We start from the raw sequence: 13,451 nt of genomic DNA, 5'->3' as shown, positions 1-13,451 counted from the left end.
TTGGCAGCGCATCCAAGACCATTTCTTTTTTGCAGCGTTCCACCCACTCAGGGACTACTGCCTGGAGGTGAGGGGAGCGGCATCCGCAGATTCTCCTGTGTCGTTAACCTTCGTGTGTCCTTCCCGCGGTCGCTGCCGGTCACGGTCCGGCCGGCTTTTCCCCTTGCTTGCAAACTGCAGCTTAACACCGTGCAGCGCTGTTTAACTCTGTCACTTTCCGCAGACGACGTGCTAGTCGTCTTCACTTTCTCAGGCAGTGTCAGGCTCATAAACACTGGAAGGGGGTATTTAACTCCAAACAGAAATCTGTTCCGTCCGACGTGAAAAGGACACGAGGGAGAAATGCTGTGCAGGTGAGGTTTTGTCGTAATGAGGCCCATCGTTAACGACAGAACAACAAAAAAATCGATTCTTTGTGTTAATTGCCTTTTCTAGGTCCTGAGTGACTAAAATTGTATAGCAAATGACCCATCACCTCACCGTGGGTTGTAACCAAATGTGCTTATGTAATTTTAAGAACCATGTTTATTACAACCAGCATGTAAATCAATCAATATGTAAATTTAAAAAATTTGTATAAATTGCATTTTCTTCCTCTTTCACAATCATTATAACGTTGTGCCTTGGAACTAAAGCATTTAACCTAGTTCTTTACAGAACGTGGAAGTATCAGTAACGTCGGCTACTGTGCGCAAGCACATTTTTTGGACGGATTACTAATAAGCTGGTCTTTAAAAAACACAGACCTATGTATTGCGAGATATTCATTACGGAACATTAACGTGCACTTTGTCACTTCACTGCAGAAGGTGCTTAGGATTTTCCACATATTTTAACGTGCTCTGTTCTGTGTCCTTTGGCGCCCAGGTGCTTTGCCATCTTTCCGAAGGGATCTTAGTGACTCTCGTGTTAAGTCAGCCTTTCCGTTCGGTTCTCCAGCAGGAGTGAGTCCCGGCTTTCCTTTCCCCCAGCTCTGCCTTTGGCTGCCTCACTCTGTGTTCCGTATTTTATTTCCACGAGTGACAGGAACCACAGCTGTGTCCGAATGAAATAATGGCACACACGAACGCTGCCTCTCTATACCTTTGTACCTGTGTTTGCACCTACATAATACCTAGTTGCGATCATTTTGCCAGTTTAAATTTACACAAATGTTGGCATGAAGAAAATCATACTCATTTTAAAGATTTCATGACGACTTGCATGTTGTTTATTGTTCCATTTTTTAATTGCCTGTTACTCGCACTAATGCTTTTCATGTGCCTTTCGCCTTTGACGATTTTCTGGTTCTCAGTTTTCGTGGGCAAGAGAAGGAGAGGATCCTGTCTGTCACGAGTGAACAGTTACTGTCCATAGTGCAGTTGACAGAACACTGCCCCCTGCTGTCTGAACCCGATTTTTTTCACACTTTACAGTGAGGAAGTTGAAGGCAACAGGAAAGGCTAAATAAATGGCTTGTTGTGGCTCAGACACGGTCAAGGCAAGACTTAGGTTGCACATTTGTCTAATGGTAGTAGAAGTGAAGATCTGGCATCGAAAGAGCTCGAACTCGCTTGCTTGTGGAGAAGGGGGCGATCAGTAAATAGCCTTTTTCCAAATGCTGTCCAGCAGCACTATGGACTAATTTCAAACACGTTTTGCTTTTATTAAGAGCACAGTGGCTTTTTACATCCACTTAGGATGCCAGAGCGGAAGGTCTGCCAGCATCAGGATGTCCTAAGCTAATCCCCTGACTCCATAGGAAAGACGACAAGCTTTTACGGACAGCTGCTACAGGACAGAAGTGAAAGTCTGTATTTTGATCAGATATGATCATTTGGGAGGACACATTAGTAATAAGGTGTGCTTTAAACGTGTTGTCATGTATTTCTTAGTTGCTTTTAAGGGAAAACACTTAGATTTTATAATTTTCTTTCCAGACCATATTTTACATCCTTCCGCGCCTCTCCGGCCTCGTTGAGGACGAGTGGATCGCCACCGACAAGTTCGCCCGGTTCACCGACATCCCTTCAGACTCGGCGTTTCAGTGGTACCTATCTCCGGCCCAGCTGCGCCAAGTGAACCCAGGCGACTGGGCTCAGCAGGACGCAGGTACGGGAATCCGTTTGATCATCTGCCCACTGTCGCCTTGGTTAGGCTTATTGATTTAAGTTACTGAAAACAGGCAGTTGATGATGTCGCTTTTTCACAGATGTGGTGAAACTCTGCTGCTCCACTTAGACAGTGAAAACTAGTTTTAGTTGAAAGTTTGCTCGATAAGCCAAAGAGCCTGCTCTGCTCTGTTAAGATTCACTGCCTTCCACTATATACTTCCGTAAAAATTCGGGTTTTGAAAAGGGCTGGATGACACACTGTGTTGTTCCACATAGGAGTAGAGCAGCTCTGCACCCTGCTCCGCCCCCATCTGCGGCCTCTCCCGGCTCCCTCTGCACCCCTGCTGCTCACCCCCCTCCCCTCCGCTTCCCTCCCCAGCCTCCCCGCCCTTAGAAAACGAGGATTAAGTCCCCCGCCCATTTAAAAATCACAGCCACCGCACGGGTCACTGACCCTCAGGTCTTCATCTCGAGCCTGCTGGACGCCCCCGCTCTTTAAACCCAGCAGACACATCGAGCCGACCTGTGGGCCACACTTGCCTCCGCTCCGCTCGGGGCGTCCCTGTCACAGAAGGCATTCTTCTCCTGTCTTCTCTCTTGCCACGTCCGTCCACGAGCAAATCTGGCTGCTGCTCACTGTGGCCTGTCTCGCACCGACGCGATCAGAACCGGCTTCGTTCTCCCCGGACCAGTGCAGGAGCCTCAGTGGTTTTCCAGCCCCACCGGCCCTCTGCGTTTCTCCTTAAGGGGGTGGAGGGGCGGTCCCAAAACACAGGACCCGTTCCGTTACCCTGGAAGGCCCTTTCCGTACAGGCGGTCGTCATTCTAGAGTCCTGACCTGGTCGAGCCCCCACCACCGTCCATCGTGCGCTGAGAGCCACATCAGCACACTGCCCGCCCCCTCACCCCCCGCCCGGCAGCCTCCCCTGCCGCCTGGGTCTCCCTCCCTGGCCCTGGCTCCCACTCCTGGCCAGTCGGCGAGCCTCCCTGCCGTGCGACGGCTGTCAGGTCTCCCGGGTGCTGACGACAGTTCGGAGTAGGGCCGAGCTGAGGGAGAGCCTGGGGGCTGCTGTCTGTCCCGTACCTGCTCAGACAGCTGGCGACAGACGTGCTGTGTCCTCGTCCGGTTAGGGAGGAGGGTGTCCCTCACTTCAGATGGTCCCCAAGTACTTGTAAAATAACCTAAGCTGAAGACTATATTGTTTTCGGGAATATATTTCTGTAGAAAATTCTAATCTAGTTCACTAGTGTTTATAAGATACTCCTGTATTTTATGTATGTCTAAGAAAAATGCTAGCGAACTATGACACCCTAAGATGCTTCCCAGATTTGGGTATGCTAAAATATAAAAAAAGGGTCTCACACTTTCATGAAGTATTGTCGTATATTGTTTAGTAGAGTTGAATTTGAAAACAAAATCATTATTGAAAATGGCAATCGTGTCTGAATCCAAAGCTCTTTAGTTGATGCTCATTCTACACTATCATTTTAAACTCATGCGCGTGCACACACGGTGAGAGGTCGACTGGCTTATACACGAATCGTCTTTTCCTTCTCAGGTTCTGACCCGGGGGAAGCAGATAACCAGTCCACGTGCGGTGACGTGCAGAAGAAGGTCATCCCGTGGAAGGACGCCGTGCCCGAGGTGGACCTGGAGCCCGCACTCCGGGGCCGAGGCGCCGCACTGGGCAGGCCCGACGGCGGGCTGATCGTCGTGGCCTCGCTCATTGACAAAGCAGCCAACTTGGGAGGTACAGCTGCAGGACCCCCGGGGCTGGCGTCACAGCTTTCGGTTCTGAAAGCGCCATGCAGCCCGCTGCCAGCCGGAGCTGTGTCCGCTCCACACGTGGCCACCTTCGGGATCTCCGGAGGAAGGTGACGGACGTGACACGCCTGGCCTGTACTGGGGACAGTGACACAGTGATCCCGGCTTGTTCTGTGCAGGGCTGTGCCGGACCTGCGAGGTGTTCGGGGCCTCGGCGCTCGTCCTCGCCAACCCCCAGTGTGTCAACGACAGGCAGTTCCAGCACCTCAGTGTCTCCGCCGAGCAGTGGCTCCCTCTGGTGGAGGTGGGTGTGAAGTACTTGAGTGTCAACATTTTATTTGCTAAAATCTCACGTCCTCAGCCCTTTGGCAGTTACAGGAGCCCAGCCTTTAACAGTGTAAAAATGGCACCTGGGGAGATGCTGCCCACCTCTTCCCCTGTTCTTTTACCTTTCACAGGGTTGTTTTTAGAACTCGTCAGTAATGTAGAATTCTTTCCAGCAAAATGCGTCCTGCTCCAACTCACTACTGACGTCAGAATAGTTCTCGTAAATTTCTATGATGTTGGGGAGTTCTTGTTTATAGTGTGTGATTCTGTCCTTTTTTAAAGACTTTTAAACAAGCTTAGTTTAGTAAGTTTTTTTTTTTTTTTAACTTTTTACTCCAAGCAGGCCTGTAACTGAATGACTTACTATTCTGTTCTTTTAAAACGAACACAAAGGTGAAACCACCTCAGCTGACCGATTACCTGCAGCAGAAAAAGGCGGAGGGCTACTCCATCATCGGTGTGGAGCAGACGGCCAGAAGCGTGGCGCTAACACAGTACCGCTTTCCCGAGAAGTCGCTGCTGCTGCTGGGGTAGGGAGAGTCTCCGCGGTTGTTCCCAGTCTAGAAAACGTTTCAGAAATGTCACAACGTACCTAGACTCCTAATGTTACACCTGCACTTGACCTTTGACTTACAAGGTTTATGGGGAGACCCCCTCATGTTCATTTTATTTACCTGTTATTCTGTCTCTTCCAATAAAAAAAATTGCTCAGCGCAAAAATAACTAGCCTCTCCTGCCATTTTCCATCAGAAACGAACGTGAGGGGATTCCGGCCGCGCTGATCCAGCAGCTGGACGTCTGCGTGGAAATCCCGCAGCAGGGCGTTATCCGCTCCCTCAACGTGCACGTGAGTGGGGCGCTGCTGGTCTGGGAGTACACGCGACAGCGGCTGTGTGGCCGCCCCGGCCGGGAAGGCCCTGCCTCTTCTGACACGAGTCACTGGTGCCATTGAGACGTCTGTCAAAAAACTATTTGGACAAGCGAAATAGATTCTCAACTCTCTGCAGTTGTATTTTTTTCTTGCAATTTAATGCCAAAACTTTTTCATGTGCCTTAACTATTTTACTATGTGTTGTCTGTCCCCTTTAATAAACAGTTTTAGCTAAACTGTATCGTTTTGTGAGTAAAATATTTAAGCAGTTGTGGAAATGAACTGTACTTTGTTTTGAAAAGATCATTTCTTGCCTGGAAACCGGTGTTGTCGGGAACGTGGGCGTGCCACCTGAGGTCACTCAGTAGTTTCAGGCGTTTTATTGGCCCCTCACTTTTCCATTGAGACGACATCGCTGAAGAGGGTCAGCTTTATTTCTTCCTTCCCAATTTGTATGCTGTGTCTTGGTGAATGAGGAATCCCCTGCAGTGGGGAACAGGAGAGGTGAGAGAGGCCATCCTTACACTGTTACTGACTTTTGGGAAAAAGCATTCATTTTCTCATTCTGACACTTGCTGTAAGTTTTTGTAGATGGCATTTTCAGTTCTCCAGTCATTTCTGGGTGACTCCCATAATGGCAGTTCAGTGTCTGTCTGTATCACACCCATCCTCCAGCCAAAGAAAAAGTACACGTTTCTACAATCTACATTTTTTTTCTCAAAATACAGATTTCTTACTAAATTAAAACTAAGCATATTTCATACCTTTTTATTTCAATTCTTCATAGTCTGAATGAAATCTTGTTACTTGAATATTTTAAAATTTCTATATGCAGAACAAGTTCGATGTTTAACCATGACTCAAACTACTCCTGGAGTCGGAGGTTTCCACCTTGCTGAGAAGCTGGACAGCAGCCTAGGACTGTGTAGTCGGTTTCGAAGGCTGGAACTGTCCTGCTTCAAATTTTTCTTTGAATTTTAAGTAGTCTCTTCTTTTATCAAAATATTTTATCTGTTGAGAAAAGGTCTGAAATAAGGACAAGTTCTGCAGCTTAGGTAAAATCACAGATATAACAAATTACTCAGTATAAACTGAGTTAGTGGCATAAGCGGTTTATAGTCTAGAACTATTCTGAATCGGTGCATTTAATGTATAAAAGTCTCGAACGAGAGTGTAGGCCAATACCCTAATCCTTTTTGGGTTACAGATCCTGTTCAGAATTTAAGCTATGAACCTTCAAGGAATGTAACAGAAATCAAACAGGAAATCGAAACTTGAAACATGAAAACACGACTTTTCAAAATTCACCAAAAACAGTTCTAAGAGGGAAGTTCATAGCCCACCTCGGAAACAAGAAAAATTCCCTAAACACTAACTTTACAACTAAAAGAACTAGAAAAACAACAGAAGGAAGGAAATAAAATCAACATTATAAAAACAAGACCAAAGATCAATGAAACTACAAGCTGGTTCTTTACAAACTTTTAGCCAAACTCCTCAAGGAAAAAAAGAGCAAGTCCAGATAAACCACAGATGAAGGAGAAGTTACAACTGACACCACGTTCATGAGGCTGCGATCATACGCCAACACGATGGACAGCGTAGAAGAAATAACGGACGAAACAGAAAAACTACGAAGCCCAGTTGCAGCAATGAAATTGAAACGGTAATGAAATAATCAAAAAGGAACTTCCGAACCCCCGCGAAGCCCGCATGACCCCGATGCCAAACCCAGACATATAAAAAAAAACGATATGCCGACATTCCTGATGAACATAGATGCAAAAATCCTCAAAATATTAGCAAAACAGATTCAACAGTACATTAAAAGGACTATACACCACGACCAAGTGAGATTTATCCCACGAATGCAAGGACTGGCCACAAATCAATTTGACATATTAATAACACGGATAAAAATATGATCTCGACAGATGCAGAAAAAGCATCTGACGAATTCAACATCACTTAATAAATTCTCACAACAAAGTGGGTGTGGAGGGAAATAACATAAAAACCACACATGACAAAAGTGCAGCTAACGCAACAGTGAAAAGCCGAACTCTCTTCCTCGAGATCAGGACGAAGGCGGCGATGCCCACCCTCCCCGCTCCCGTCCCGATGCCCACCCTCCCCGCTCCCGTCCCGCACAGTATTGGAAGTCCAGCCACAGAAAAAAAACGTAAAACTGTCTGCAGATGACATACCATATCCAGAGAACCCTAAAGACTCCAGCAAAGAAACTATTAGGGCTAATAAATGAATTCAGTCAAGTTACAGGATACAAAATCAATATACAGAAATCTGTTGTGTTCCTACACGCCATTAATGAACCATCAGGAGAAATTAAGAAAAGCCCATTCGCGATTTCATCAAAAGGCATAAAATACCTAGAAATAAATTTAACCAAGGAGATCAAAGATGTCCTCTGAAAAACTAAAAGACACTGAAAAATGAAACTGAAGATGACAGAAATAATTAGGATTAATATTGTTAATAAAACGTCCTTACTGTGTAAAGCGATACACATATTCAATGCGATCCCTGTTACTATACCAATGGCATTATTCTCAGAACGAGAACTAATCCTAAAACTTATATGGAACCACAAAAGACGCTGAATAGCCCAAACAATCTTCAGAAAGAACAAAGTGGAAGGTATCACACTCCCTGATGTCAAACTATACTATAAAGATCAACGGGATAGAACAGCGCCCCAAAAATACACCCTTGCTCATGTGGTCAAGTCATCTACAACAGGTGAAGCGAGAACATACAACAGGGTAAAGACAGTCTCTTCAATAAGTGGTGCTGGGAAAACTGGACACTTTCTTACACCATATACAGCAATAAACTCAAAAAAATGTATTAAAGACATGTAAGAAATTTAATACCTGAACCTATAAAACTCCTTGAAGAAAGCAGGCAGTAAACCCGACGTCAGTCTTAGCTGTATATTTCTGGATGTTTCCTCAGTCGAGGGCAACAAAAGAAAAAATGAATGGGATGTCATCAAACTAAAAAGTTCTTGCACAGCGAAGGGAACCAACAAAACGAAGAGACCACCACTGAATGGGAGAAGATACTCCCCAGTGATACATCCGGTAAGGAGCTCCTACGACTTAACACCAAAACCCCAAACAAGCCAATTCACAGGCAGGAGATCTACACAGACATTTCTCCAAAGAGAGCATCTGCCAACAGACATGTGACAAGATGCGCAACATCACTGATCATCAGGAAAATGCAAACCAAAGCCACAACGAGATCGCCTCATCGCGCCTGTCAGAATGACTTATCAAGAATCAACAAGCAACGGGAGCTGGCGAGGGTGTGGCGAAGGGGACGCCTGTGCCCTGGTGCGGCTGCAGACCCATGCGGTCGCTATGGACAACAGTGTGCAGGTGCCTCGAAAGATTAAAGACAGAGCTGTCACATGACCCAGCAATTCCACTCTGAGTACTTGTCCAAAGAAAACTGAGAAGTTACATGCGTCCCTATGTTCGCTGCAGCGTAATTTACAGCGGCCAAGATCTGGAAGCAACCGGTATCCACCACCAAGTGACAGATATCCACATACGCCACGGAAGATCAGCCACAAAAAGAATGAGATCTTGCCGTTTGTGACAACATGAATGGACCTAGAGGGTATTGTGCTAAGTGAAGTCACACAAAGACAAATACTATATGTTTTCACTTAAATGTGGAATCTAAAAAACAAATTAACAAAATAGAAACAGACCCATAGATAGAGGACAAGCTGATGGCTGACAGGGGAGGGGTGGGGGATGGGTGACATAAAAGTAAGAAAAGGAAAGAACCTGTGTTCGGACACGTGAAGCTTAGTTCAGAGCTTTCAGATCGTGACGTCATGACTTAAGACAAGTGTTTCTCATCAACTGTAAGTTCGGTAAACTTTGTAATTCCTCGGCCATGATACTTTTATCAAGTTTATCTCATCCAGAAACATTTGAGACGGAGACACAGTTAAACATTGTATTTATGAACTATATGAGTCAGTAACATGGTAAAATTTCGGTAACTTAAAGATTTCCTTTTAGTATTTTTACGTCCTCCTCCCACCATGGGGAGTTTGAAGTCTCTGGTGAAGCAGAAAAAGCAGAGGTAGGAGATCAAGGCCAACCCCAAGGCCACTGGCGCCTGCGTCTGCCGGCTCCGCACGCGGGCCGAGCCAGAGCAGCAGGATCGACAGTCAGGACGGAAAACACTAGTCCTTCCGTTACAACCTTTCTTCGGATGTCACTTTTAAATACTTCCGTGGCGCCTAAGAATGTACAAACCTGCGCTGTCTCAAGCTGGTGTGAGGCGCAGGTAAAGCGGCCACACGGCTGGAGTTTCTCCAGGGACACAGGACAGCCGTGGGCTCCTCACAGACCCTCTGGGTGACTGCTGCTCCCACCCACAGAGAAACCGTGTTCCCTCCAGTCAGGCCTGAGCGACTCCGCTCTGAAGATCAGTAGGGCGAAGGCCCCTCGGCCTGCGGGCTCTGGGGCCCTGTCACAGCGGGGCGGCCCCGATCCCTCCGCCAGGTGCGGGGCTTTAATACGGGCTCCGGACCCGGATGCACAGCGTTTACCTTCCCCCCTCCCAGGAAACGGGGCCCAGGTCCCCTTCTCAGCCCAGAGCTGACACCGACCTGCTTCTCGCAGCCCCCCGGCTTTGCCACGAGCCCATCGGGGCCGCTTCCCTGAGCTCTGCCGCCCCCGAGGCCTCTGCTAGCTCCCTGCCCTGGCGGGTGACAGCCCGCAGCCCGTGTGTGCAGTCTCCCAGTGGGTGACAGCCACAGCCTGCATGTGCGGTCCCCCTGGCTGCAGCCGATGAGTCTGACCGGGGGCCACAGGGCTGACTGGGCGGGGATGGCCAGTACCTGTGAGGAGTGGACACCGTCCTTAACGTTTCTGCGGCAAGTCAGTAGGTCCCTGCACCTCCTGCCACATCTCCAGCCGCCTGGCGGACAGTTCCATGGACAGGTCCCGCTGCCCTTCCAGGTCCAGAATCTGGCGTCTCCCCAGCTGCCGCGTCTCTCTCCTCCCAGACACTCGGAGCCGTCAGACCGTCATCGTCTCACCGGGACCGTCGTAACGGCCCGCGCCAGCGTGCTCTGCCTTCCTGAGCCCGTCACGCTGCTGCCGAGCGTAACTGCTGAAACCCGCATCTGATCACCATGCCACTTGGTCGTTTAAAGACCTTTCGAGGTCAGCATCCAAACTCCTCAGTAGGACGAGGCCATTCGTGGCCTGATCTGCCCGCCTGTCTGTCCTCTGAATTTACCAGCGCCCCTGAGACACTCGCCAGGTGGCCACCCTGTCCCCCAGGTCTGCTCGCTTCCTGTGCCTCTGCTCCTCAGGCTTCGCCGTCGGTCACTAACAGCCGAGGATTGGACACGCGGCACTTTCTCTAAGAGGCTAGGGACTCCACAGCATCTCCCGAGCAGCTCGGAGGGCGTATGATGCCAGTGTCCTCTGAATCACTAACGAGACGCGGGGTAGGAGTCAATGTCAAAATTCAGAATTTGAGACATTTCAGAGGTTCCCAGGGAAGAGACATTTTCTGATACTGGGCTCAGATAGTTTGGGTGTCTGGCTGCTCTCTCTCTGGAGGACTGCTGGGTGCCACCAGAATGACAGGCAGGATCCCCACTCCCCCCTAAGCTATGAACCAACAGGGGACTTTAAGTGACTGCTGGACAAGTGAGGCTGCTGAGTGCTGTAACAGGGACACATGAAGTGCCACAGAGGAATTCGTTTGGTGACAGCGAGCTAGGAGTTGCTTGGCATATTTATCATGCAGCAGATCTGCATTTTCAGTGTTTTATGACAGCGGGATTCACCATAAGTCTCTACTTCTATCTTTATTTTCTGGCTGTGACTGTGGGCTCAGAGAGACCTACATTCAAACCCCGATCTACTACTCCACAGGCTGGCTGTGACCGGGAGCATGTGACCTCGCCTTCCCGAGTCTAATTCCCACGGCGCAAAGCAGGTGCGACAGCACCTCCCAAGGCCGGACGAAAACGAAAGCTCAGGAAAACAAACGTCTCCGCAGCGCACACTCAGGCGGCTTCCATTTCTCCTCCTCCCCCACCCCCCGCACACAGCTCTGGGAGCCGCGTCCAGCTTTAGTGCTGGGGCCGCGGCTAAGGCCAACAAGGCAGCACCTGAGGGGAGAGCCCAGGTGAGGGGCGCAAAGGGCCGAGGTGCGGGCTGAGGAGGACTTGGTTACGCATTAGGAACCGAGAAGAGAGTTCTGAGTGCAAAGTGGCTGTCGGCGTCAAGTGCCGCAGGCGTCAGGACGCTTTGCTCTACCCTGCGCCCCGCCCCCCCCCACCCGGGGGGCTGTCCCTTTCCCCAGCGCCACTCACAGCAACCTGGCGATTTCAGCAGGGTTGATCCTGCCAATACCCAGCCTCTCGGTCCCCCGCCCTCTCCAACGACCTGTCCTCCAGCTTCTCGACTCCTGGGCCCGGGCCTAGAGCTTGTCCTAACCAAGGGACGGCCCTCCCACAGTCCCGGTTCTGAGCGTCCCTTCTCCGACCTGCCTCTGCTCTTTCTCTGGGACCCTGATGCCAACGACCTGCTGATGCCACCAACTTTTCACCGACTGCCACCCCTCTCACGTCCTCACCCGCCTTCCTCCCACTCAAAGCTCTCCGGTGGCTTCCCGCATCACCCAGAGGAAGAGCCACCCTCCCTGGCCTCCCTCCCATCACCTCTGACCCTGACTTCTTTGCTCTCTCCCTGTTATCCCTTCACGCGCTGGACCTGGCCCACCCAGGGCCGCGTCATCCTGCTGCCCTGCGAACACGCCCAGCCTCAGGGGAACCACGTTCGCTGTTCGCCCAAACTCCGTCTTCCACCTGCTTCTTAAACCAGAAGTTACTCTCAATCTGATGGGAAAACCAGAGATGTATGGCATTGCCCGAATCATCATCTAATCCAGTCGCCCAGCTCCACATGTATCGGTTTTCAGCTATATGTCGAGGCAGACGTTTGAACTTCACAGTAATCCTACAGGATCGGCTGCCTCGTGCGGGTTTTACAGATGTCACCTAAAGTAACTGCTGGTCACTGTATTCATCACCAGCCGAGGTCTCCAGTGACAGCACTCTGCGTCACGCCCTTCCTGCTGTCTCCCTCAAGCCCCAGCCTCCTGACCCAAAAGCAGGAGGGGTGAGAACCCTAAGGCCGCTTGACCTCGAACATCTGTTCTCAAACTACGCCCTGCACTTTGGAGCAGCACGAGGCAGGGAGAAAGCACTGACAAATCAGGGCCGAGTCCCACAGCAGCCGGCGGCGCCAGACTTGGGATTTCCGTTCTGCCACCTGCCAACACCGAGCCAGTTATCCCCATGCACGGAGCCTCTGCTGCCGCCCCTGGAAGTGGACGCGACACGGGAGGAGCGACACACACTCACGGAATCACCGAGCTCCACCGCGCCAGCTTGTCTCCCAAGCCGTCCGCACCGAGGGCAGGCGACGGAACAGAAGCACCTGCCAGGGAGGCTCATGGGGCGGCTGGTGGCAGAATCTGACGTATGAACATTTTACTTTCTAAACTTTTCATTATATTTTGGGTATACGAGTATATGATTTTGGGTGGGCAACTTGAGTACCTTTTGATAGTAGCTCCAGGCCAGTGAACCTGCCAACTCTTGCCCAAGATGAAATATTACCCCTGAGGAAGATCCTGGAGAAGCCTACCGATTTAGTGGGTTGGAATTCTTTAGCTAGGCTCGTGTGTTTTATTTTTCAATGATTTTTAAAGTGTCGGGTGACATTTTCCAAAGGTCGGCCTTAGTACATAAGACCAGCCTGGGTGGCCAGTCAAGGTTTCCTCTGCTGCTCAGATTCTGTTGACCTGACACGCCTGAGACACTGCTAGATGTCATGGCCTGCCATCACTCACACCATAAGCTCTGTGTATTTTAACTGCAAACAGAAAAACTTCCAAGTGTGACTTACCCACTGTTGGGGGCAACTTGCTTCAAATGAGCGTCTTAACTTCTTGCACTGAGCGGCATCCTCTGTGTTCTCGTCTAAACACTTCCAGTATTCATCCCGGGCTCCCCAGCACACCTGCCTTTCTTTCATAGATGGGGCTGCCATCCTGCTGGGCTCAAGCTGTCGGCCCAAATGACATTGGACGTTAGCAAGGAAATAACACCGGTTCCCGCCAACCCCAGCTTTTCGAAATTATGCCTCGGGCTTTTGGGTGCAGCTGCAACCAATCAGCTCCGGATCGGCGGCACCAGGAGGGCAGCGGCCTGAGAAGCCTGGGGTCCCTAACCCGGGCCGCCGCGTCTCGGAAAGCCGGAGTCAGGGCCCCGCTCCCTCCCCGCGTCCCTGAGGGTCGCTCCCTCCTTCTCCGGGGCCGG

At 50.0% G+C, this 13,451-nt stretch overlaps 2 protein-coding genes across 2 annotated transcripts in view; one reads left to right on the top strand and one right to left on the bottom strand.

Moving 5' to 3' along the window:
• TARBP1 (TAR (HIV-1) RNA binding protein 1) overlaps positions 1-5,292 on the top strand; it is a 59,436-nt gene extending 54,144 nt beyond the window's left edge. The window contains exons 24-28 of the mRNA XM_025039071.1: positions 1,920-2,091; positions 3,653-3,844; positions 4,038-4,162; positions 4,579-4,715; positions 4,936-5,292. Of these exons, the coding sequence (XP_024894839.1) occupies positions 1,920-2,091; positions 3,653-3,844; positions 4,038-4,162; positions 4,579-4,715; positions 4,936-5,137 (828 nt within the window). The 3' untranslated portion in view covers positions 5,138-5,292. The remainder of the gene's footprint in view (positions 1-1,919; positions 2,092-3,652; positions 3,845-4,037; positions 4,163-4,578; positions 4,716-4,935) is intronic.
• Positions 4,436-13,229, bottom strand: LOC102887780 (cytochrome c oxidase assembly factor 6 homolog). Its single transcript, XM_006920726.3, has 2 exons — positions 13,039-13,229; positions 4,436-6,067 (listed from the first exon to the last, which is right to left on the bottom strand). The coding sequence occupies exons 1-2, from the start codon at positions 13,180-13,182 to the stop codon at positions 5,972-5,974; spliced, it is 240 nt and encodes a 79-aa protein (XP_006920788.1). The 5' UTR covers positions 13,183-13,229; the 3' UTR covers positions 4,436-5,971.
• Positions 13,230-13,451: the final 222 nt, after the last annotated feature.

Source organism: Pteropus alecto, unplaced genomic scaffold (genome assembly GCF_000325575.1).
Source record: "Pteropus alecto unplaced genomic scaffold, ASM32557v1 scaffold189, whole genome shotgun sequence".
NCBI classification, from domain to species: Eukaryota; Metazoa; Chordata; class Mammalia; order Chiroptera; family Pteropodidae; genus Pteropus; species Pteropus alecto.
This window is presented reverse-complemented; position numbering and strand designations above follow the sequence as displayed.

Coding starts and splice junctions, on each gene's coding strand:
- LOC102887780 (XM_006920726.3), bottom strand. CDS start 13,182: ATGGCAGCCCCATCTATGAAAGAAAGGCAGGTGTGCTGGGGAGCCCGG. Junction 6,068..13,038: donor CAAGTTGCCCCCAACAGTGG/GTAAGTCACACT, acceptor TTTTCTCAACAG/ATAAAATATTTTGATAAAAG.